This window comes from Vitis riparia, chromosome 7 (genome assembly GCF_004353265.1).
Source record: "Vitis riparia cultivar Riparia Gloire de Montpellier isolate 1030 chromosome 7, EGFV_Vit.rip_1.0, whole genome shotgun sequence".
Lineage (NCBI taxonomy): Eukaryota > Viridiplantae > Streptophyta > Magnoliopsida > Vitales > Vitaceae > Vitis > Vitis riparia.
Genome location: NC_048437.1, coordinates 6,619,895 through 6,644,226, shown reverse-complemented (window position 1 = coordinate 6,644,226; position 24,332 = coordinate 6,619,895). Strand labels below are relative to the sequence as shown.

Here is a 24,332-nt window from a genome sequence, read left to right as displayed (position 1 = left end):
TTCCTAACCATGAAAATTTATACAATTTATTGTTGCCAATTTTTAATTCTAATATTCTCTAATCTACATGCCCACAGGTTTTCAAATCAAATTTGAATTGAATTAAACAATATTTACAATGCATAATAATTTTCCCTAATGAATTACCAAACACTAATTGTTTTTATTTTCTTAAAGTCTAACCCATTAACAAATCCCAAGTGTCCAAATAACCTAATTAATCACATGTTTACTAATTTATTTTCCAATCAAACCAAACTAAATAAAGATTTATGCTGATCTTACTATTAATAAAATACTTAAGCTAAAACACTTTAATCCTTAATTAATTGTGTTTTTTAATTAAAACATGTTTTTAGCTAATTACACTCAACTTTTGCACAAATTTTACCATTAATTTGTTTCAACATACCATTATGAACTAAAATAAACCAAAATTACTAAATTAAACAATTTGCTTACCTCAAATCTTCACTTTCTCTCCCTAGATCCTCTCTCTAACCCAAGCTGTTACAAGTGAAATGGTGCAAAACGAGGTGCAGGCCCTTATAAAGGGGTCTCCATGCAGCCAAGTAGGAGATGACAGGTCACATGGCTGCCACCAACCCCAACTTTCCATAATTGCACTTTAGTCCTCCAAATTAACCAATATTAAACTTACAATTGTCCATTGGTCCTTTAGGTTTTCATAACTCTAATCAGCCCATAAGAACCTAATAAGCATACTTAAGTCATTAATTAATCTCACTTAACCTTACTCAAAGTTTAATTCATAATTAAACAATATTAATACTAAATTCCTTACAAACCGGTCATTGATTCTAAATTAAAACAAACAGAAAACATAAAGAGGATACAGATTTCCTTCACGAAAACTTTTTCTCTTGTTTCTTTTGATATTTTACCAAATTTCATGTCTGATATGGTATCCATTACATTGGGATATAGATAATATGCACAAACACAGATTATGGCTTGACCTCCAGAATTCCTAATCAATGTTGTGTGTTGATTAGATGTTGGGATAAATTCTTCAAGGAGTTCTAGATCCTGGTATTTTGGAATCCCAAGCATGAGCTTTTGGATCAGAATCTTGGTATTTTTTCTCATCCTGAAAAACTAGAACAAAACCTTTTGAGGAAGTGAAAGGATTTCAAAACTTGTAGAATGGAGTCTTGCTTTTCATATATGCATTCAGTTGAGGGTGAGAGCTTCTTTTTGCCTTCCCAAGAGAGATAGCACTGTTGCAGAGATATGCTTGGAAGAGAGCCCTGCTTCTTGAATCTGATCTTCAGGTGATCCATGGTCAATGTATCTATCAGGAAGTACCATTGCTCTCAACTGAGAAGAAGCATCCAGCAGAATCAAAATCCAGAAAAGGAGAATTTAGGACATTAAGTATTGATATTCAAGGTTTAAAATTTCTAATGTGAAGGAAAATTACCTTTAGGGGTCCATCCATAATACCATTTAAGCACAGGAAGTGAGAAACATGGGATCCAAAACCTCCAATTGAACCCTCCTCCACAGTGATCAGGATTTCATGCTCTTTGGCCAATCTCCTGATGAGATTTCCATCCAAAGGTTTGCAAAACCTCGCATCCACTACTGTCACAAAAATATTCCGGGACCTAAGAATGCTTGCAGCTTCAACACATTGCTGAACCATAGAACCATATCCCAGAAGAGCAACCCTATGGCCTTCTGTCAGTATTCTTCCCTTTCCAATCTATGGAACAATAAAAGACATTACATGTAATTTTCAGTTTGGCGGCCTGTTTGTTTTTACCTATTTGCAAGTTGGTCAGTTATTATGCTAACCTCAAGTGGGGTTCCTTTGTTATCAGGTGGAAGAACAGCTCCAATTCCATTTCCCCTCGGGAACCTGAAGCAGCTAGGCCTGTCATCAATGGCTGCTGCTGTGGCAACCATGTGCATAAGCTCTGCTTCATCAGATGGAGCCATGACCACCATGTTGGGCAAGCAAGCCATATAGGTGATATCAAATGCTCCACAATGAGTAGGGCCATCTGCACCAACCAGACCAGCTCGATCCATAGCAAATCGGACTGGTAGCTTTTGAAGATCTACATCATGTATCACCTTCATAGCCATTAAAAACTGTTAGTATAAACCTTTGCCATCAATTATTATGACTATTATTATTATTATTATTATTATTATTATTATTATTATTATTATTATAAAGAATGACACTGAAGCAAATTGTATCTCATTTTTGTTATTATTTTTTCTGCATTAACACCTGATCATATCCTCGCTGCAGGAAGGATGAGTAGATGGCACAGAATGGCTTGAGACCCTCTGAGGCTAAACCAGCTGCAAATGTGACAGCATGTTGCTCAGCAATCCCCACATCAAAGCAACGATCAGGAAACCTTTTCTGGAAATAATTGAGGCCAGTCCCACCACCCATTGCAGCATGGATGGCTACAATTTTGTCATCTACCTCGGCTTCTTCAATCAGAGATTCAGCAAAGTACCGAGTATATGGAAGTGTTGGGGATTTGGATTTAAATTGCTGGCCTGACTTGGGGTCGAACTTGACAACCCCTGAGAGAGAGAGGATTAGAAAAATTATTATGCTTCATAATGCAATGGGATTATAAAGTTGCAGTCTTACCATGCATTCTATCAGCTGCTGCTTCGGCTGGAGGATAACCCTTCCCTTTCTCTGTTACAATGTGGATCAGAACTGGACCTGGTGCAGGCATTGCTTTCACTTTCTGAAAAATGCCTACTAGATCGTCAACATTGTGACCATCCACTGGACCAATGTAATACAACCCTAGCTCCTCAAACAGAGTAGATCCGCTAGCGCTGAGCAGACCCCTCGCATACTCATCTACCTTGGCTGCAACTTCAAATGTTTGCCCTCCAAGCTGCTTCGTGATGCTCTTTTACAGGTCAAAACCAAGTTGAATCAATCTTAAATTTGAAATATTATAGAAAGAATCCAAACAAGAGGGAAGCAACAAATGAAAGGCATCAAGGCTCACTTTTGCAGCTTCACGAAGTTTGCGGAACTTGGTGCTTGATTGGAGCTTGGTTAAAGTTCTACTAAGGGCCCCAACAGGAATTGCAGGACCGTCAAGAGTAGCTGTGGGCAAAGAGACTTGCTTATTGTCATTTAATATGATAATCATGTTAGTATCAAGGTACCCTGCATTGTTCATTGCCTCATATGCTTGCCCTGCAGTCATGGCTCCATCCCCAATCACTGCAACAACACTGTTGGTCTTCCCTAGAAGATCCCTTCCTACTGCCATACCTACAATGGTTTCGATGTTTTCAACAAAACAAGTAAATGAGTATAGGAGTTCAAAGTAAGTTTCTACCATCTACTGCCTTCAGAAAATCAAGAATAGTTGTGTTGATTCTATATTAATGCAAAACAGAAATGTTTGAAGGAGGTATGCTCAAAATAGATGAAAAAAGAGAACGGAAAAACATACCAAGACCAGCGGAGATGCTGGTAGAACTATGTCCCGCACCGAAAGCATCATGGACGCTCTCTTCCCTTTTGGGAAACCCTGCTAAACCTGAGGTTTTCCTGATAGTGTGCATCCTAGACCTCCTTCCTGTCAAAATTTTGTGCGGGTAGGCCTGCAAGATGTATTTCTCTTACTCAAAATTATCAATAAGATTTCTTACTTTTAGAGTGTGTTTGATAGTGATTCTAGAAAACATTTCTAGTCTTTCTACCACTTAGTCTAATGGTTAGTTGGAGTCATCAGAATCAAATATCTATCAAACCCAAACAATTAGTCTAACACTCATCCCATGTCAAAAGAGCATGTAAAAATAGAAAACCAATGAAAAGGAAATTGAACCATTAGAACTAAAGAGGGTGAGACCCATTCAAACCAAATAAGTTAAAATGAGATCTTTGATGTCAATCACAACAGTCAGGAGGGAATCAAACCCTTCCATCTGCCAAAGAGGAGATTTATAAAATAGGACTTCCTCCCTCTTGATCAAAATAGTTAATTTGACTTCAAAAATAGCATTTCTAACTCCATGAATGTGAAAGGAAATACTCTTAAGGAAACTAAACCTTGAAGCAATATGTTCCAAATATGAAATGGTTTCAACATCTTCCTTAGTAGGCTCACATGGTGAAAGCAGATTTAATATTTTCAAAAATAGCTTATTTGGGACCTACTTCAGCTTTGGTTCATAACTTAAGTAAAAGAGAAAAAATAAAATAAAATAATTAGAAAATTGTGCTTTAGAAATAAAAAGGAAATCTCAATGGATGCCCATGAAAATAAATCAAGAAGGAACTCAATCTTTTGCTTTTACAAAGACAAGCAATGGTTCCCAATTTGCAAGGAAGTCAATATTCTTTTAATAAATATTCCTCCTCCTCAATCAAAAAAGTCAACTTGAGATTTTATTTGGCTCTTAATACACTTGAATAGCTATGTATATATTCTCAATAGTATTCCTTATCCTCAACCAAATATTAACTTTAGACCTATCTCCATCTCAAAATATATCTACAATTTCAATAAAATGAAAGTATAAAACAAAACAAAAGAGAGTGCAAAAGTTTGCGTTTTTTTTTAAGATCATCAAATTAGAAAATACAATTCAGTATGATGAAGAGGATATTAAGTCAATAAAGTGATTCTTAATAATAGACTATATTTGATCAACAAAAAATATTAAATGAAGTGAACAATGACAATTATTGGTAAGGTAAAAATAAAATTGGATCAAATAAAGGGAAACATTAAAATCAATTCAAATTCAAAAGAAAAAATGATGGGACAATACGTTAGATAAAGTGAAAATAGTATCATCAATTTATATACTCGAACATAAAAAGGAAGAAAATATGTCAAACAAAGTAGAATTCAAAAGGAGGGATCAAATCAATAAAGCAAAATGAAATTAATCATATAAAAAATTAAAACCCAAACAAGGAGAGGGGGGGGGGGGGGGGGGGGGGGAATTTGAGACAAATCACATCTCATAAGATTGAACCTAATTCCGCTTGTCTAATCACATCTCCGCTTGTCTAATCACATCTCATAAGATTGAACCTAATTCCGCTTGCAAATTAAAACCCAAACAAAAAAAAAAGGGGGTTGTGAAGAATTTGAGACAAATCACATCTCATAAGATTGAACCTAACAATGAAAATGAAATAACCTTAGATACGCATTCTAAAAACAAAAAACAAATCTAACTAATTCTTCTTATCTTTTGGAGAGATTCTTTATATTTCAAAAGGTGCATTTTTATTTTCATATTCTTAATTCCAAGCCAAAGAGAATGGAAATAAACTTTTGAAACTACAATGGAATTTTGTATCTTACTGGGTAAAGCTTCAAGAGATATCAGTCAACTGAAAACATTGAACACATGCTTTCATCTCATTGTGTATGGAAAGTAAATCTCCTCACCTGGTGGCCAACATCCCATATGATCTTGTCTTCGGGGGTGTTGAATACATGATGAAGAGCCACTGTCAGTTCCACTACTCCTAAGCTTGAGCTTAGATGCCCACCTGTTTTTGATACACTCTGTACGATATCTGCTCTAAGCTCTGCTGCTAGTTGTTCAAGATCCTGAAACACCAAATGAACAAAGCCAAAAACAATTCATAAAAAACACAGGAGAAAGCTGTTGAATCTGGTTGGGAATTGGGAGGGGAGAAACCCATTGAACAAAATCATATGACCGCCATGATGATTGATGAGTTCACCTGGGTGGAGAGGTTTTTCATGTGGACTGGATAATTGATTGTGTCTAGTAGTGGTGTGGGAGGTTTTTCTCCGGTGAATTCTATCTTCCACCCTCCGTCCTTTTCTTTTCTGGTCATCTTGTTCCCTTCCTCACCATCTGAAGTATTTGCGGCACAAGCTCTCAAGCAGGACTGTAAAACACCATCCCGGATCGACAGCCATTTCGCCGTCCATAACCATGACCATGACCATGGCAGCAAACCCACATCAGAATCATCAAAACATGAACCATTTGAATGATCCAAAACCAAAAACAACAACAATATCATATAATAATCTATATGTACATATAAAAAGAAATTGCACAAAGACATGAAACCCAAATGGCTGCAACAGCCAACAGAATGTGAGGGGTACCTGTTTTCTGCCACTGAGGCTTGGCCTTGGAGCTTTCAGACATGGAGAGATGGATGGGTTTGTTCTAACCACACACGCGGAAACCGCCATAGCTGAGAGAAAAGAGAAGAAGGGTGTGAAGGTTTCGAGGTGGCCACAAAGGTGAGTACAATTTATAATCAGGAGTGAGAGCCTCCTTGGTGATATAAACAAATATAGATAACCCAATTTTCATAACATAAATCTAAATATGGAAATAATCATTTTCTTTTTCACCAAAATTCAATGATTACGATCCATGAGCGAAATCTGGATGATAAATCATGGCTATTATAATTGAATTTTAAAATTTATATGTGGAATCTCCTTTTTCACTATTTTATACATTGGTAACGCATGACGAAAACAAAAGTTGAGATAATTATAATTTAAGGAAAACAATCGTCCATCAACATGCTCGCAACTCCATCGATATTTTCATTCCAAATTTTGGGAAAACTAATGGAAATTTATAGGAAATGTTTTAAATTCTATTTATAAATTTATTTGTAAATAAGGAAAGAATGGAAATGGATTGCTTTCCCACTATACCTTTATTAATTCCATGAAAGATAATATATTTATGGAGCCACGGTTATTTAATTGTCATTTTAACCATGAAATTAGTACCTTTGTCACTCTCAATTTTAAGATTAAAATTATTTAACCAAACTTTTAATCTTCTTATTAATCAAGTTATTCCAAATTGTGTAAGTTTTTCACCGAGTTTTGTTTTAATAAGGGGTCTTTGTGGTTTTATTTGTAATATCCCACATCAGATAAAAGAAAAAATTTCTCATATTATATAAGCTCTTTTTAATTTTATAAAGGTGTTTTAAAGTCTTGAGAGTCTCTTTGAATTCAAAACAGACAATAACTACACGATTGAATGCGAACTATTACAAAATGATATAAAGTTGATCATTATTCTAGTGTGAGGGTTTATTTGGTCCTATGATGTGTGTTTATTTGTTTGACTCTATAATCCTATAAGATAAGAAGGACGGTTATGTTTACCTTTTTTATTTACATGGTAGATGAGTAATATCTTTGTAATTGGATATGAGTTATTACAATTATTTTTATTTTTATATATATATAAATGAACTTAATTTTTATATAAAATTATTTAACAATTCTAAGATAATCAAATCGTAGATTGAAAATTGAAGTCAATGTATAATAATCTAAAATTCTCAAACATGAGAGTTAGAAACCCCCACTGTTTTAAAAACATATCCTACTGAGGAGTAAATCATCATAACTCCCCGGCCATATACTTTTGACACAATAAATTTACATTGAACAAGAGATGCATGTAAAATATGCAAATTTTTTAATCAAATTATTCGCATAATAAACACTTTGCATGCACATGAGGCAAGCAAAATGTTTAATAAATAGAGAAAATATATATAAGAATTCATACTTGGTACTAATTTTGAAAATTGAGAGTTCATGACCACCAAATTGTCCAAAAATTGGATATTATTGTAGCGCCGTTCCCAACCACATAGCGACCATGAATAATTAAAAATGCCTTCCAATATTGACTATGATTAATAACGTACGCATGAAACAGAAAAATATCAATTTCAAGTATTTTATGCAACAAGTATGCAGGGATTGCCCACCGACTTTTACTGTAGCTTACAGATTCAATGGGTCTGATCCATCTCCTGCTGGCTGCACCTTGGCCCCATGCCCACGTCTTAGGGAAAAAAAAATAAAAAAAAAAGGTTGCATTTGTATGCACGAGGACACCCACAATTCATATAATATCTATTGCGCCTATCTAGGGCATGGAGGATGGTCGCATGAGAACAAGCTTACCTATACTTATTCCAAACTTCTATTCCTACATCAGCTTATTATTAATTAGGCCTAACAATCTGTGACAGTAGCATTCAAAATTCATGATAAGGCTGCATTGGCCAATACAGCAGAGATGGACAAGAAGACAAAACAAATATAAGTAAAAGAATTCGACTGATAACTGATGACTGATGGGAACTCTTTCAGGAGTCAGGAGCGAGTAACCAAGCATTTACATCTTTAAGATGATTAAGAAATGTCAAGTTGGAAGGGGGCAGTTGTGGTGGGGTTTGGATAATTGATGCTGTTGTTGAAGCCTGCAAGGACTAGAATCTTTGGTCCCTGGAAGGGAATAAAATGGTAACCATGATATTTTAAAATGTTAACAAAGAAGATAAGAAAATGAAAGTATCCTCCGGACATCGGGACGAGCTTGTGACAAGGTCAACAAGGGTTTATCGAAAGTAATTCCCAGTCCGTATACGAAAGCTTTTTATATTGTCTAAGCTATTTAATTTTTTTTTTTAATTCTTAATAATATTTTATAACTTATATTATTGAAAAGTAGTTTTTTAATTTCAAACATGCATCATTATTGAGTACTTTAAAAACACTTGTGTCATTATCATCCCTATTTGCAATGGCCTGATCACAATTTACAGCACATAAACTTCATGGGGCGTGGTGAAAAAACCTCTAAAACTAGTTTGAAGTTCATGGTTTCAAATCTCAAACCTAAACCCAACTGGGTGTCACAAATTTAGGCCTACAAGGTGGGCACGAAAGTTTTTCCTGGGATAAATCTAATGGTCCAACACTCATCCGGAGATGTAATTTGATGATTAAGAGAAGTGTTGGAGCTCCTGTGGCGGCTTCACGCAAGTACAGAAAAGATTGGGTCCTCCATGAGAAAGAGATACTCGTTTCGCGCGTGGGCATGCAATGGGAGGGATTTCAGATATTGGATTTGGCCTGCTCACAGCATCTAACGAACGGCCACCAATCCAGATACCTGTGTGCCGCTCCCTTGTCTTTTTTCTCTTCATTCAGGGTCTTCACATGCAGTTATAAAATTCATTCTTAGCCTCGAAATACTTGAATTTCCAAGTTGTTTTTGGGTAAAATAAAACATGCAAAATAATCAGCTAAAAACAGAGAGAGAATTTGGGAGGAAAATATGACTAAAGTTAAATTGAAATTTTGTACAACTTTGTCGTATCCTCAAACTGGAGCACTGGCCTCGGATACTTCAGGGTTGCCAATCAGACAAAATCACCCCAGTCACATCAGCCGCACCATCACCCAATGATTATGCTCTCTATTGGATCAATTCACTTTCCACTAGGCCAACTCAGTGCCTGTCCCTTTTCAAGATATTTCTCACACCTATGGAGCACAAATCCTTCGTCCTAGGGTTCTCTCTTAGATGCCAAGACTTTGTTCCATTCTCTCCCACGTTCTCAGCCCTAATTGGTCAGCTCCAAGCACTACACTTCTGTTACGAATTGGAAACTGAGTCATTCATCCTCCCTTCAATTTTTAAATTTGGTTCCCCCACTGCCACACAGTAATTAATACAAAACAATTTTTGTTTTGTACACTTCAATAGCGCTCACAGAAATATTTTTATTGCTTTGTGAAATTCAGTGGATGCTTTGGAATACTAACCTTTTATATCTAGCATTTTTGTTTTAAGTTGGTGAATGAAAGATGGAGGAATGGACAATGAAATAGGATAAGAGAAGAGATGTCTTGAAGAGTTCGGGTATGTAAATCAGAATTGACAGTTGGAGTTAGAAAAAGGATCTTGTTGTCACTTTCACTGAAGAAATGCTTCACAAAAGATGCCTGTTATCGGATTATTGCTTTTGGAGTATTTGCCATTTCTACCAAGTATATTAACTATTAAGCTTTTTCCCTTATCCTTTGCTAGTTGGAGACACGGGCTGAGATGAAACCGATGAATTTTGTATCTAGACTGGGGATGTATGGGGCTGACCCAGTTAACAAAGGGCCCAAAATGATGGTTTAGATTTCGGAGTGGGTGTGGCATGGGCCTAGCTGGCCCAGGGTTTATCAGAGCCAGGCCTTATTAAATTCATTTACAATGGGTTGGTCAAATTGAACTCATTATTTATTGGGTTAGCCCTAGGTCGTCCCAATTTGAGTGGGAGAGGTTAGGTGTAGGTCAAATTAGGAAAGCTGTAGAAGTGGTCCCATATGGGCTAATGGACATGGATAGCTGGGTCTATAAATAAGGCTAGAGATTTGGACATTGGTGGTGTTAAAAGCTAAGGCCTTTGGGGTGGCCTATGTTATTAAGATAACAGTAAATGTCTTTTTGGACCATGGGTAGCCTTTGGCTTGTTTGTTTCTTCCTGGAAAAAGGTACTTTGTTTGAATAAAAAGAAATCAAAGAATGACACTTTCACCTCAATTCCAATTCAAATTTGAAAAAAAGGAGGAAAAAAAAAAAACAGCAAGCAATGCAGCCACAAAAATATTATAACATTAGCTTTAGTTGAATTAGGTATGGCAATGGGACGGGTTCAGGACAGGTCGTCCCCATCCCAACCCCATCTCATTTATTTGAAACAATTCACATCCTCGTCTCATTTAAAAAATTAAACGGGGCTGGACGGGGTGAGCAGGTATGATAAATTTCCATACCCGTTCCGTTTAACTTTTTTTTTAATTTTAAATTACTTTTAAAGATTTTAATTATATTAAAATAAATATATTTTATAAATAATTAAATTATTATATTTTTTTATAACTTATTTGATTAAAAAAAATTATTATTATCTATATATTAAAAATAATAAATAAAAATTAAATTAATTTTAAATTAAATTTAATTAAAATTTTAATTTTATATATAATCGAGACGGGACGGAGTAATACCTGAACCTACCCGGGTTTTTTAAAAAAATTTAAAATTCGTTCCAAACCCATTTTTTAAAATTAAATTCCGTCCGGACGGGGCAGGGCAGGACGGTACCCAAAAATATATGTTCCATTGTGATCCCTAATCTGAATGTGAGGTTAGTATTCAACTATCCATGTACCTTCACTGCTATTATTGCTTTTTTGGAATGATTTCATGTGGGTGGAATCTAGCTTCACGTCCATCTCACCTGATCATGAGCCCAGGCATCAGGGTTTTGTATTTTTGTTTTTATTTCTTCCTTTTTCCTGTTTTATCGAATTATATTTCAAAGCCATTACAAAGATTTCCTCATAGATTATTATTCTTTCGAAGAAAATTTGTTGGGTTTGGGCATATTTTCCAATTCCATGTAAAACCTCAAAATCTTGCTTTGTTTTTGGTAATAACTAAAGTAAAATATTAAAGATATTGTATAAGATGAAATAGCTAGCCACTATGGTGATGTAAAAACTAAAGTAACCCTACATACCTAAAAGGAGGAGACCTTGACCGGACACCACCCATACACAGGGATCCTTCCAACTCAGTACCTCCAAGTTAGGTCAGCAGTGCTGTCCTACAAACTGTATCACATATTTGGCATTTAATCGAAACAACTCCCGGACCTCTTGCTCTGCCAGCATTGCTGTTGTATATAAGAAATGTTCTGCCCTACATGAGAACATAGTGATATCGCTCACCATGAGTGTTTCTGCTTTCTCCCTTGCTAGCTACAACTGCTTTGGAACATTTTGTGGCACAAAATTAATCGTAATTAGAGAACTCCCAAGTGTAAAATGTTAGAATCAATGTCGAATGTTATCAAATTTTGGCAACACTTTGAATGAAAAGTGTGCACTTTTATCATTCCATGGGAGATATAGTCCAGGTCAGGAATTATTTACATCATGGTCCCAATTGTAGCAGGTCTAGGAGGACAAGAAGTAGGATGCGTAAGCAATTTATTTTGAAAACGAAGCATCCTCCAGTCCTGTAACATCATAGTTGATACTCACCCCATCAATTATTTTATGTAGATAGCGACTTTATGTTTGAATAGTTTTTGCATTAAATTTATCCAACTTTGGTTTTCGTAGCCGTATGGTTCGTTGTCTCACTCCTTCTCAAATCATCTGTTAAATGTCAGCCATGTATGTTGTCGGCAATTCTTTTACTGCCTGGCCTCATCCTTTTTTTTTTGAAGAAGAAGAATATATATATATATACACTAATGCATGGTTTAATTAGAGTTCCATTGACACAAAAAAAATTTACATAAAGATGGGGGGGGGGGGGGGGGGGGGGGGGGGGGGTGTGGAATTCTAAAAAGGAAAAAGTAAAATATTTTTAAAAGAGTTTAGAAAAAATTGAAGATTGAATATAAAGATGATGCAAAAAAATTGAAATGTAAAAGAGGATTGCAAGTAAAATTTTAGTCGAAGGTGAAGTTAGTTATAAATGTGGTCTATCCATAAAAGATCTTTAAAGATGAAAATTATCAAATATGAATACTTCAACTCATGGAAATCTACTAGAAAGCGTGCATTCATGGTACACAAGAGAGACCTAGGATTGGTTTTAACATGAGCAATCCATGGAGATATAAGATTGGGTGTGTAATTGCTTATTCAGAAATTTTTAGTCAAATTTTAAATTTTCACTTAAAATAGTTCAAATATGTTTTTGAATAGAAGAAGTAGGACTATGTAATATCTCACATCAAATAATGAGAGAAATTCTTAATACTATATATAGTAGATTTCTTCAAATTAGATAAACAAGTTTTAAAGTCTTGATGATATATTAGACACAAAATAATAGTATCTATATATAGGAGAGAACAAGTTATAATAAGAGTGTGTTTAGTAGTGATTCTATGAAATGTTTCTAATATTTGTAACGCTTAAAAATTCTTATTCTTCAGGTATTAAAAATATTAAAAACACTTCTTATAATTACTGTCAAACACACTTTAAATGGTTTGAAGGGGGTGTTTATTACATCTAACCCCACACAATCTCATATGATACAATAAATAGATTGTGTTTTAGTCAAAACTTTGAGTTGCTCTAAGGATAAAAAAAATAACCGTCACCACTTTCATACAAGAAGGAAAGGTAAAGCTTTTGTGGAAGTTGGAGAAAAAGGATTTCAAGATGTCAAGGCCTTATTGTTTAGGATCATTTTAAAGAAGATTTATATAGGAACTATTTTCTTAAGAGTATTCAACGCTACAAGAACACTGAGTTTACCCGGATGATATAAGGTAACATGTCACTAGTCATGTATAAAGTCAAGTTTACCAAACTTCTTTTGTTTTGTTCTGATCTTATTTATACAATAAACTTTTTGTTTTGAATTTAGAGGTGTACTCAAAGGTAGTTAACATGGTCTTGATAGTTGAGAGTGGTTGTAAAAGATATTGTGATATCTAACATTGGTTAAGAGAATAAGTTTTTGGTCCTGCATATGTAATAACTCTAATTAATTAGGTAGACGTGTTTTAAAACTATGACGACTTATTAAATTTAAAACAAATAATATCCATATAAGAAGAACAAGTTATTATAAATGATATTATAGTCATATCTATGATTTCATTATTGAAGTTTATTTATTTGACCCTATAAAGGGTGTTTACGTGTCTAACCTTGTAAGAATGTCTATTTATGTATTTAGTTCCACAAGACTTAGTCCCACACTCAGAGTACAATGACACAACCCATAGGACACGATGGGGATATTGTTTTTTCCCGAGGAGTATGATTGCGACATTTTATTTTAATTTGGAGAAAATTTTCCATCTTACATGTATAATAGACTCCTCCAAACCATGCAAAAGAGAAGAGGTTGAAGAGCTCAATGGATCAAAACGAATAATATGTTTACTAGAGGTTAGGATTGAATCATCACATGTTATTTTGATAAGGACTTATCAAAGGGGTCATCGAATGAGACGCAAAATGAAGGCATGATTATAGCAAGGAAAATTAAAAGAGGTTTGGGTTAGAGCCAGGGGTACATATAAGTGTGAAGTTGTTTGGATAGACTCCTCTAAACCATGTAAAAGAGAAGAGGTTGAAGAGCTCAATGGACCAAAACAAATAATATGTTTACTATAGGTTAGGATTGAATCATTACATATATATTATTTTGATAATGACTTATCAAAGGCGTCGTATGAAGTAATAAGATCGAATGAGACGCAAAATGAGGCATGATTATAGCAATGAAAATTAAAAGAGGTTTGGGTTAGAACCAGGGGTACATAGAAGTGTAGAGTTATTTGGCATCAGAGAGACTGATGATGTTGATTGCTCCCTAATTGGCCAATCGTGGGAAGTTCAAAACTGTACATGCAATAATTCATCAGTGCATGACGAATGGGGTTGTGAGTATGCCCTTTAAACATGTGTGACACGTCCACGTAATGATAACAAAATCCAACCACCAATTTAATGTTTGATTTGAAATTCCAGATGGAGGGGGCGGCTCAATGTTTGTACCGCATGTACTCTTCTCCGTGGGTCGCTCTATAAAGATCCAACTCCATGAAATTTAATACATAACATAATTGAGTTAGGAGAAGCTTGAGGAGGCACATGGCTCTGGTTCAGATACAAGAGACCCCCCTATGGAAGAAGCTCTTGAGTTATGTAGGACCGGGTTTTCTGGTCTCTGTCGCTTATCTAGATCCTGGAAACTGTTAGCTCTCTCTCTGTAATCTGTAATTCTAAAAGATTGTGTATCGTATTCTTCATCAGGACTGCTGTCATAGCTAACATTACATTTTTTTTTTCTCTTTTTTGATTTGTAAATTGCTGTGCAAATGCAGTGGAGACAGATTTACAAGCTGGTGCTAACCACAAATACGAGGTCATCTTCTCCTTCTCCTTCCTCCCACTACTGCTTTCCCTCACACACACATATTCATGGACAAATTTTAAATCGAGCTGTTTATATACAGCTGTTGTGGATCGTGCTTGTTGGGCTGATCTTCGCCTTCATCATACAGTCCCGTTCAGCAAATCTAGGAGTGGCTACAGGTAACAGGTTGTTTCTATATTTATAGGACAAAAAGGTATTTGCATGTTCTACAGGCTTCCATGCAAATACATGCTCACAAAGGTCGTAATCCTTAATCAGAACCCTCCAAGATTTGGAGGATGATACTGATCAGACACAGTTACTTTTAACCATGCAACCTTTTTTTTCTCTTGTTTTTTAATCTTTGACCAGCATGCCAGTCCAACTAGCTTTTTTTTACATTTAAAACAAACCCCATGATCTGCAGTACATATATATTACTTACGTTTACATACAGGGAAGCATCTCTCGGAGCACTGCAGGATGGAGTACCCGAAGCCGGTGAATTATTGCCTTTGGATACTTGCCGAGGTCGCAGTCATCGCAGCTGACATCCCAGAAGGTTTGGATGCTTCCGAAAGGAAATATAAACAGATGGAAGTACATAGTTTGTGAAGCAGGGTATGATATTACTCTAGGATTTTGATTGGGGGTTTTACTGCAGTGATAGGAACGGCATTTGCTATCAACATACTCTTCCACGTACCCATATGGGGTGGTGTTCTTCTGGCTGGTTTGAGTACCCTTCTCCTCCTTGGAATACAGAGATATGGTGTGAGTGGCACCGATCAAGTCTCATCCTTTTTTTTCTTTTTTTTTTATCATTTATTTCTTGATTAATAGTTTTAAATCTCAAAGCTTACCTTTTTGTATCCTCAAACAATATGAATGATAGATAAGGAAGCTGGAGGTGGCGATCGGGGGATTGGTATTAGTAGTGGGCGGCTGCTTCTGCAGTGTGATGGCACATGCCAGACCTAGTGCAAAGGACGTTGTCACCGGAATGTTCGTCCCTAAATTGAATGGTGATGGAGCCACCAGAGATGCCATCGCTCTTTTAGGAGCTCTCATCATGCCGTAATTTTCATCATCTTCCTCCCATTCTTAACTCTCGATCGGGAGAAGCTAGCATACAAGATTATCCCTACTTTTATTACTTCTCAATTTTAAGAAGCACAACTTGAGGGTGTGTCCATTCCAGGCTCACTATTTGAGCTTCATGGGCCATGCTATAATGACTTGACATTTCTTGGGCTGAAAAGACACCTTCGCCAATTTATTGGCGTGGGACCAGGTCTGGTAGTTAAACCTAATTACCATTTAATTTGTTGGGATTGGTCACAAACATCCTTGTTATACTTGTACGAGAGAATTTGGATCACAATAATTGGGCAATAAGTTGGTCATATTCAAAAAGGTTTAATCATATTCAGGTAGAAACTTGGTCCAGGTTGACCATCTGGTCAACTTGAAAAATAGTTTAATCAAATAATTATTTGATCCAATTAATTTTCCAACATGAGATTGAATTGAAAACACACCATTTTACTGTAGGCTCGCCCTGCTTAAGTTTAATTAATAATAGGCTTTTATTGGGGTGAATAATGAATGTGACGTGGAAAGGACTTCTCTAATGGTGCAGGCACAATCTATTTCTTCATTCAGCACTGGTCACCTCAAGGAAAATCCCCCACTCCTTTGATGCCATCAGGGTGAGAACCTCAACCTTCCAATATACATTTAAGTCTTAACCAACTAACCATTTAGTAACACCAAATTCGTGGTCAGAGTGCGAGCAAGTACTTCATCATTGAAAGCGGGCTAGCTCTTTTCATCGCACTTCTTATAAACGTGGCCGTTGTATCTGTGAGCGGCAGCGTCTGCTCCAATCCACATGCTTCTTCACAAAACAAGGATCATTGCGAGGACATCACTCTCGAGTCCGCATCTTTCTTACTTAAGGTTCGTATAAAACAGCTTTCCTGGTCATAATTCCAACTATTCTTTTCTTTCTGTATGGAACATGGTCTGAGAGCTCATAGCGTTACTGTATTAAATTATTAATACAGAATGCTCTCGGAAACTGGAGTTCCAAGCTATATGCCGTGTCCTTGCTTGCATCTGGTCAGAGTTCAACTGTTACTGGGACCTACGCTGGCCAGTATATCATGCAGGTACACTTTATTAATTTATATCTGAATCAGGGAGCTATTAAGTACTCTGATATCACTGTCTGCTGGCATTTTCCCCCTCTGAAGGTGAAGCTTGGTGGTGGGAATGATTTTTGAAAACACTTTATAATGTTTTGTTTTACAGGGTTTTCTAGATTTGAAAATGAGGCTTTGGTTAAGAAATTTAGTCACCCGGTGCATAGCCATCGCTCCAAGCTTAATGGTCTGCATCATAGGTGGATCTTCCGGAGCTGCAAGGCTGATCATCATTGCTTCCGTAAGTCAAGCCCAACACCCAAAAACCATTAAAAAAAAAAAAAAGCAAACTTTCCCTACAAGAATGAACATTGACTGTTTCATTACTTTGTGAGTCCAGATGATCTTATCCTTCGAGCTCCCATTTGCACTGATTCCTCTCCTCAGATTCACAAGTAGTAAAGCTAAGATGGGCGCTCACAGAAGCTCCATAATGGTGAGATCTTAATTTTAAGCACTATTTGCCAGTGATTAGCTCTATATATGCATAGAAAGCAATTTTCTGAACAGCCATCCCAATCATCAAATCTCCCTTCGATGATAGGTAACCTTACTCTCGTGGCTCTTGGGGTTTGGCTCAATTTGTATCAACATATACTTCTTAAGTTCAAGTTTAATAGGATGGATGACAAATAACGATATGCCGAAGACAGGATCAATCCTTGCAGGAGTTGTGATTTTTCCAGTAATGATGCTGTATGCTGCAATGTTGGTCTATTTGATGACAAAAAGAGAATCCTCTGATTCTTCTACTAGGGGCCCCCAACAGTCGACAAATAATACCCCTACAACTGACACCACTGGGCTTGAGGGAGGAACAAATTTTAGTAGCACCCAGAGAGCCCATGAGATTGAAGTAGTAGATATTGCTTATGCATAATAATAGTTTTACCTCTTCTATGAGAATATCGGGAATAAAGTCTCTGAAGCTTTGTGAAATTGCATAATCGGAGTAAGCAAAGCAGACAAATGATTGCAAAACCCTAATATAACATAGCAGAACCTTTTTTTCCTTTTTGGCAGAGAGGTTATTGCAAAAAGAATGATTACACAGAAAAAAGAAAACTATAAAATTGACCTATCAATACTTAGAACACAAAGATTTTGACAGAAGAATTATGTCAATTTACAAGATATTAGTTGGCATCAAGGGACCAGAATTATATTCATTATATCAATACTTAATCACTTGGTGGCGCAACCAGAGCTCATACATGATCATATGGAATGCATCATATCTGATGGGAGGTGAATTCCATTGGAAGTGCTTCTGGACCTGTAGATATATGCCAAAATAAATTCTCATCATTGACTCCGCACGTTCTCGTTGAGGAATTGATGTTTATTCTATTCATGTAGATCTTAATGCAACTACTCTTCATGTCAAAGAAAACATGAAAAAAGGGAGACAAAAAGGAGAGCACTTCAACTCCTAATAGCAACCATTAATTGGGTTCTTTTATCTTTTATTTATGAAGACAAAAACCAAAGCAGTGCTAAACAAAAGAACTACAGCTTAAACACTTCTTACACAAAAAAAGGGAATTAATTTTTTTTCTTAAAAGAACGGAAATTACAAGCAGGCAGAAATTTAATTATCCAAGGAATGAAAGGCTGTCATAAATTTACTACACAATTTAAATTCTTTAAGTTGTAATGGGAAGGTTCTACCTGGACCAAGTTGTTATGCAGTGCAACAAAGTCTGCATCAGGTATGTCCTTGAGGATTTGTTTAAGCTGGTATACATCAAGCTCCTTGAGTACAACCGAAAATTTTCGCCAATCAAGGATGTCATTAAATGGCAGGTCATAATAATTGGACAATATCACTGCATGAAAATCACCCAAATTACTCAGAAAAAACAATTGCAGAGACGTGTTATTGCAAGAAGTAACATGCCAGAGGGGAAAAAATTCCAAATTTCAAGTGTGACAGACAATTACATTGCAAAACCTCAACTCTGGTAACACACTCCAGTGGGTTTGTAACTGCACCTCCACAGTTTGGCATTGAGCTAGTTAAACGAGTTTCAAATCTTGAGGAAGGGCACTTTTTGGCAAAAAATGCATGCTTAGGACCATATCTAACACATTGCCTCCTAATGTTAGGACCATATATAACCCATTGATTATCAATACTAGTAAATGCCCTTTTAATATAAAAAGAATAAGGATGAATTCTAATTTCTGAAAGATTGGAAATTTTCTATGCATTCATGCAAAACAGCAATAAAGTTTCATTTACGTTGGAAGTCCATAACTTGAGGCAGAGGCAGAGTACTAAACCAAAAAAACAGTTGACTATTTTAAAGGACCCCTTGATATCATTGTGCTTTATGCTATGTAGCATAGCTAATTTATGATGATATTAAGGGTTTAGCCCTCTGTTACTGCATCAGAGGCATTCCAAAGTTCTGCTGTCGCTCCTAAAACATGTTCAGCCTGAATGTTCCACAAAACCATCAAGTTGTCTCACAAGCTAGCCTACCAGCATTTGCTAACTAGAGGGTAAATAGACGCAGATTCCCAATCAGGGTTTGTGACACAGGATTCCTAGAGTATCTTCAGGTCTTTCTTTCCATTATTTATGTTGTCCAGGTGACTGGATGGGTTTAGGGGTAGGTGGAGTGGTGCCAATTTTTTTGGGAATTGAGGTGAAATCATTGCAACCAATTCTAGCGAGACCAAATTATTCTTATCTCCTCCATGGCATGGGATAAATGTGGAAGAACATAGTCTTGTTATGTTGTTTCATTTTTGTTGATTCATCCATTTTCATAGGTGTCCAGGAATTGGGTAACAATCCACACTTACCATATTGTCAATTTACAATTAGATAGGATGGAACACAAACCACTTCATAGCTCATCACCGAAGAAGAAAAGAAATCTTACCAGGAACACATCCATAATGGATTGAATCTGCTATGCGAGCACTGTTGACCTGGGAACCTCCTGGGCATATGCAGAACTTAGTCCTGTAAAATCTTTTTTGATATAGAAGCTCTCCAGCAGCTCTATTTATTCTGTTGTTCATAATGTCAAGTTCAGTGTCATTCTCCCATACACGTGCTAGTATAACTCTAATTTTGGAGTTCCGATGACCAGCCCAAAAGCCAAGAGTTGTCCTGCAAAGTATGCTTCTCAATTTTAGGCAATAATCTCATAACTGGGATCTTTCCATCCACATAAAACTTACATTCAATTCGTTGTATGAGAAACATGCTAAATTACAACAGCCTATAGAAGGCAATTAGGCAAACAAACAGTTATTCATATGCAATAAGAATACAACATATAGACAAGAAGTAGGCTAGTTGTCTCAAAACATGTCAAATATTATATGATACACAACTTTGTATCAAGGATCCATACCACCTGAACCACAATCTAAAAATCCATAATTCAACTCAATAAAGTTTCAACCCTGTATATTTGGTGTTGGCTTTTCACTTCCCAAGGTTCAGGCAATGTAAGTCCATAAACATCCTCCTTTTCCAGAGCTTGAGGTTTTTCTTTTCTCTTTTTCTTTTTTCTTATATATATGTATATATATTATAGAAATTAAATCTACCAAAGTCTAAGCCATAATTTTAGTTGAAAATTGTATCCTTTAATATTTTAATTTTTAAAACCTTGTAAATTGGAGGATTGATGTTGGAACAAAATAGAAAGTCCAACCCCAAACAAGATTACAGATTTCCCATGAATGATAGTATAATTCAAACAAAGTTTTACTCAACTCTTGAAGGGTAGATACTGATCAATGTGAAACAAGATCACTGGCAAACCAAAAAGCCAATGCCAATGGCGTGCCAGATATCATGTTTTTTTCTTAAAGCACATTGCTATGCTAAAACTTGAATCAGTAAACACAGAATGCATTATGGTGGTGTTTGTTTTTTTACTTAATTCTAAATAGAACTTTAATGCTTAATAGTGTTAAATATTAGGTTGTTTGTTTTTGTAGTATTTTATTTTTATTAAGTATTAAAAAATAAAGAAAAATCAATATGTTATTTTTTCTATTTAGAAAAAGTTACATATTTTAGCTTTTTCTATTTAGTAAAAAGTTTATAACAAGTCATGAAAAAGTAGAAAAACAAATAACCTAAATTCTGAAAACAATTTGTTTTAAGCAAAAAGCCAAAAAAACAAACACCACCAGCTAACCATCAGATTGAATTTTTATTTCCAGAAACACTTGGGAAGCTAAGGGAGGTAAAATTTGTAGTTTATTTGCCACAGCTTGAATAACTGAAATGGATTACAAATAATTGAACAAAATGGGAAATGGAATCCAAAAAGGGAGAGTTACACCTCACAATTCTTTAGCTAAGATTCTAAAACTACATGTAAAAAATATATATAATAAAGTAACAAAAGGTTGAAGATGTTACCTGTTTTCTATATCATTTCCTCCAGCAGGAAGAGCAAAAGGTTGCAATACTTGAGGGAGAGCAACATCTTTGTGCGGAATGAATCCAACATCATAACTTGGAGAGCACACAACTCGAATTGAATTCTTTACCAGAAATGGAACTCCTTCAGTTGCCCTCACACCAACATCATGACAAGTAACAAAAAAATGATCAGCACCCAGGGTTCTATTCCAGTAAGGATACTTGGATATTAAGCTCTCCACATAATTCTGGACAATTACAGTCATGTTCTCATATGATGTGCCCTGGATACAACCATACAAACTTGTTACCAATATAGAAAGGACCCAGATCTTGTATAGGAGAAGAAGCATTCCTAATCAGATCTAACCACGCCGCAAAGTAGTCTGTTAATATCTGTGTCTCACATTGAAATATCATGCCCATGTGAGAATGAATGGCAAGCCCATCAATACTCACTAAAGGGCACATCTTCAAAGATAAACATTAGCAGTTAAACAAATATACTAGGCAATACAATTCTTGTCAACAAAAGGAAATGCCCATAGAAAAGAAATATGGCAAAACAATAAAATCAAGGAAATAAGACCAGGGAAGTACTCTGGCAATTGCTCATAATGTGTGTAACAGTGCTACTTGACTGAAACAGGACTAAACTGAACGAATGTCCAAGTTCAGCTCTCCGCCTAATTAGCCATATGTTAATGCCGGAGGCCTACAATTGCCTAAAACTCTGCTACCATACTGATCAATCATTATAAAAGACCCACTGAGTTCACTCTATTACCGTCCTAATCTATCAGTATGAAAATACTCAGTGAGTTCAACGCATTAGGATTGTAGAACATGGTAAAGAATTACAAAATGCAAATGCAATCAAACAAGAGTTAGAATGCAAAGTACCCATCTTCTCAACACACAACAGAGACCAAATCCTCACCTTCCCTCGCATCTTATGACACGAGATCGGAATGAAGAAGAGGTGAGCCTGATCCGGATCATTCGTACGGAATCGACTATCTCGAATATTCTGGAAGAAGTAACCCTCGCTGGCGTACTTGCCGGTGAGCTTCCTGGGCGTCTGGTAAAACGTATTGGGATCCCCATCAGGATATATATACACCTTGAAATTCTTCTCCATCTCCCTATAATTCAACCTAAAAATCTCCGGCGAATGATAAACATCCGAAAATGGCGAATCCTCCTCCTCAACCAAATGTTCCACTCGGCTAATCACCTTCACAGTTCACCCACACAAAAACAACACAATCAAAACAGTTAAATGCCTGAGAAGTCAGAACCATCCGAAGAAGTAAAAGTGAAGACGTAGTACCTGAGGAGGAGGCGAGGAATTGAAGGAAGGGTCATGAAAAGGAGAGTGGAGGGATTTGAGGGAAATGTAGGTAAATGAGATTAGGGTTAGGGTGGCCAGAGTGAGGAGAGATCCATGGATGGAACAGAGCGTTGAGGAAGCCACTGCTTGTTGAGGAGACTTCACCGCCGTCATTACCCAATGTGTCTCCCGGCGGAGAGGGCTAGCATTAGAGTTAGAGAGGGGCCTGAGATTGGTGCTCTTCTGCTATTCAGATCTCAAGTGATCCAATAAGCCCCGAAATTATTAAAAAAAAAAAATTACTCATAAGTTTCGGACATTAAAAAAAAAATGAAAATTTCAATTTTCTTGCAAGATCTATTCGAGATCACGAAACAAGCTGTCCTTTCTGTTCAGACCTCTTCCCCTCCACTACACTCTTCACTTTTTCCAAAATTTTATTATTTTATTTTTAAATTTTCGGAAATTTAATCCAAAAATATATTTAAATTTGTCTTTGGCTTCGAAAACAGATGCTTCAAAAATGATGCAAAATATCACCGACATTGACACAAATGTTAAGATTAGATACTCCAACATTTGTTTGTTTAAGAGATGTCAGAGTTTCAAGATTTTCTGATTTTGTTCTTAGTACCATCGATTCAAACTTTACAAATAATCTTGTTTATTTAAACTATTTTTTCAAACTTCTCGATTAATTTAAATGATCCTAGCATTTTGTCAAGCTTAAACCTAAATATACGGACAAAAAATATGAACTTTGTTCAACAAGCTCAAACAATAATCATAATATATTTTAAAATAATCTTGTTTATTTTAACCATTTTTTCAAACTTCTCGATGAATTTAAATGGTCTTAGTATTTTGTCAAACTTAAATCTAAATATAAAGACAAAAAATATGAACTTTGTTGAACAAGCTCAAACAATAATCATAAGATATAAGATATATTACAAATGATATAAATAAATAGATAAACATACCTACCAAAGCTTGATCAAAACAAATGAATGGAAAAATCTTAAAATATTGTAAACACAAAATGAATTCCTTATTGAAAAAGAAATTAATTTGAACATATATTAATTGATTATAAATTTTTTATTTTAAGTATTTATCTATTTTGATCAAAAGATAATATACAATTGTATAAACAAATGAAAAAAGACGGTTTAAAATTAGAAGAAAATGAAATAAGAATCTTTTTTATAACTGTTTTCAAGAATAGTTTTATATTCTTTAAAATAAAAAAATAAAAAAATACATTTACCAACCAAAAACTGTTTTCTATTTTGTGTTCTTAAAAAGAGAAAACATGGTGTTTTAAAGAATATTTTTTAGTTGTTTTCTATTGTTTTCACTTGTTTTTTTAGAATTATTTTAAAAAATAATTATACAAAAATATAGAATGATTAAAAATAAAATACTAAATATAAAAATTATTTTTAAAATATATTTTGAAAATATTAAAATCACTTTAGGTTTCAAAACAAAATTTTGTTTTATAAAACATTAGATAACAATTTTTAAAAATTGTTTTGGAAAACAACTAACAAATAGACCCAAATATATTTACTAATATTATTTTCTTGATTGGTCCTTTAAGGTTTTTTTTTTTTTTTTTTTT

At 35.4% G+C, this 24,332-nt stretch overlaps 3 protein-coding genes across 3 annotated transcripts; 1 reads left to right on the top strand and 2 right to left on the bottom strand.

Moving 5' to 3' along the window:
* Positions 1 to 838: 838 nt before the first annotated feature.
* LOC117917406 (probable 1-deoxy-D-xylulose-5-phosphate synthase 2, chloroplastic) lies at positions 839 to 6,273 on the bottom strand. The gene is made up of 10 exons (XM_034833674.1): positions 6,135 to 6,273; positions 5,738 to 5,908; positions 5,436 to 5,600; positions 3,477 to 3,627; positions 3,021 to 3,292; positions 2,645 to 2,918; positions 2,267 to 2,574; positions 1,822 to 2,103; positions 1,445 to 1,729; positions 839 to 1,341 (listed from the first exon to the last, which is right to left on the bottom strand). Exons 1-10 carry the CDS (start codon positions 6,222 to 6,224, stop codon positions 1,195 to 1,197), a joined length of 2,145 nt encoding a protein of 714 aa, XP_034689565.1. The 5' UTR covers positions 6,225 to 6,273; the 3' UTR covers positions 839 to 1,194.
* An 8,185-nt stretch (positions 6,274 to 14,458) lies between these two features.
* LOC117919035 (metal transporter Nramp5-like) lies at positions 14,459 to 17,909 on the top strand. Its single transcript, XM_034836077.1, has 12 exons — positions 14,459 to 14,601; positions 14,732 to 14,772; positions 14,864 to 14,942; positions 15,221 to 15,325; positions 15,428 to 15,537; positions 15,659 to 15,840; positions 16,406 to 16,475; positions 16,552 to 16,725; positions 16,833 to 16,937; positions 17,080 to 17,211; positions 17,311 to 17,406; positions 17,515 to 17,909. The coding sequence occupies exons 1-12, from the start codon at positions 14,499 to 14,501 to the stop codon at positions 17,848 to 17,850; spliced, it is 1,533 nt and encodes a 510-aa protein (XP_034691968.1). The 5' UTR covers positions 14,459 to 14,498; the 3' UTR covers positions 17,851 to 17,909.
* Positions 17,910 to 17,959: 50 nt separating this feature from the next.
* Positions 17,960 to 23,137, bottom strand: LOC117919036 (probable glycosyltransferase At5g03795). Its single transcript, XM_034836078.1, has 6 exons — positions 22,706 to 23,137; positions 22,313 to 22,609; positions 21,370 to 21,656; positions 19,865 to 20,097; positions 18,642 to 18,799; positions 17,960 to 18,246 (listed from the first exon to the last, which is right to left on the bottom strand). The coding sequence occupies exons 1-6, from the start codon at positions 22,877 to 22,879 to the stop codon at positions 18,145 to 18,147; spliced, it is 1,251 nt and encodes a 416-aa protein (XP_034691969.1). The 5' UTR covers positions 22,880 to 23,137; the 3' UTR covers positions 17,960 to 18,144.
* Positions 23,138 to 24,332: the final 1,195 nt, after the last annotated feature.

What these genes read in the sequence shown, in the direction of transcription:
- LOC117919036 (XM_034836078.1), bottom strand. Translation starts at nt 22,879, where the DNA reads ATGACGGCGGTGAAGTCTCCTCAACAAGCAGTGGCTTCCTCAACGCTC. An exon ending in CCATTATGGATGTGTTCCTG is followed by an intron (nt 18,800 to 19,864) that starts GTAAGATTTCTT and finishes ATTTTCATGCAG; the next exon opens with TGATATTGTCCAATTATTAT. An exon ending in TGCATAACAACTTGGTCCAG is followed by an intron (nt 18,247 to 18,641) that starts GTAGAACCTTCC and finishes ATATATCTACAG; the next exon opens with GTCCAGAAGCACTTCCAATG.
- LOC117917406 (XM_034833674.1), bottom strand. Translation starts at nt 6,224, where the DNA reads ATGGCGGTTTCCGCGTGTGTGGTTAGAACAAACCCATCCATCTCTCCA. An exon ending in GCCTCAGTGGCAGAAAACAG is followed by an intron (nt 5,909 to 6,134) that starts GTACCCCTCACA and finishes GGTGTTTTACAG; the next exon opens with TCCTGCTTGAGAGCTTGTGC. An exon ending in TGAAAAACCTCTCCACCCAG is followed by an intron (nt 5,601 to 5,737) that starts GTGAACTCATCA and finishes TTGGTGTTTCAG; the next exon opens with GATCTTGAACAACTAGCAGC.
- LOC117919035 (XM_034836077.1), top strand. Translation starts at nt 14,499, where the DNA reads ATGGCTCTGGTTCAGATACAAGAGACCCCCCTATGGAAGAAGCTCTTG. An exon ending in TTAGGAGCTCTCATCATGCC is followed by an intron (nt 15,841 to 16,405) that starts GTAATTTTCATC and finishes CTAATGGTGCAG; the next exon opens with GCACAATCTATTTCTTCATT. An exon ending in CTCACAGAAGCTCCATAATG is followed by an intron (nt 17,407 to 17,514) that starts GTGAGATCTTAA and finishes CTTCGATGATAG; the next exon opens with GTAACCTTACTCTCGTGGCT.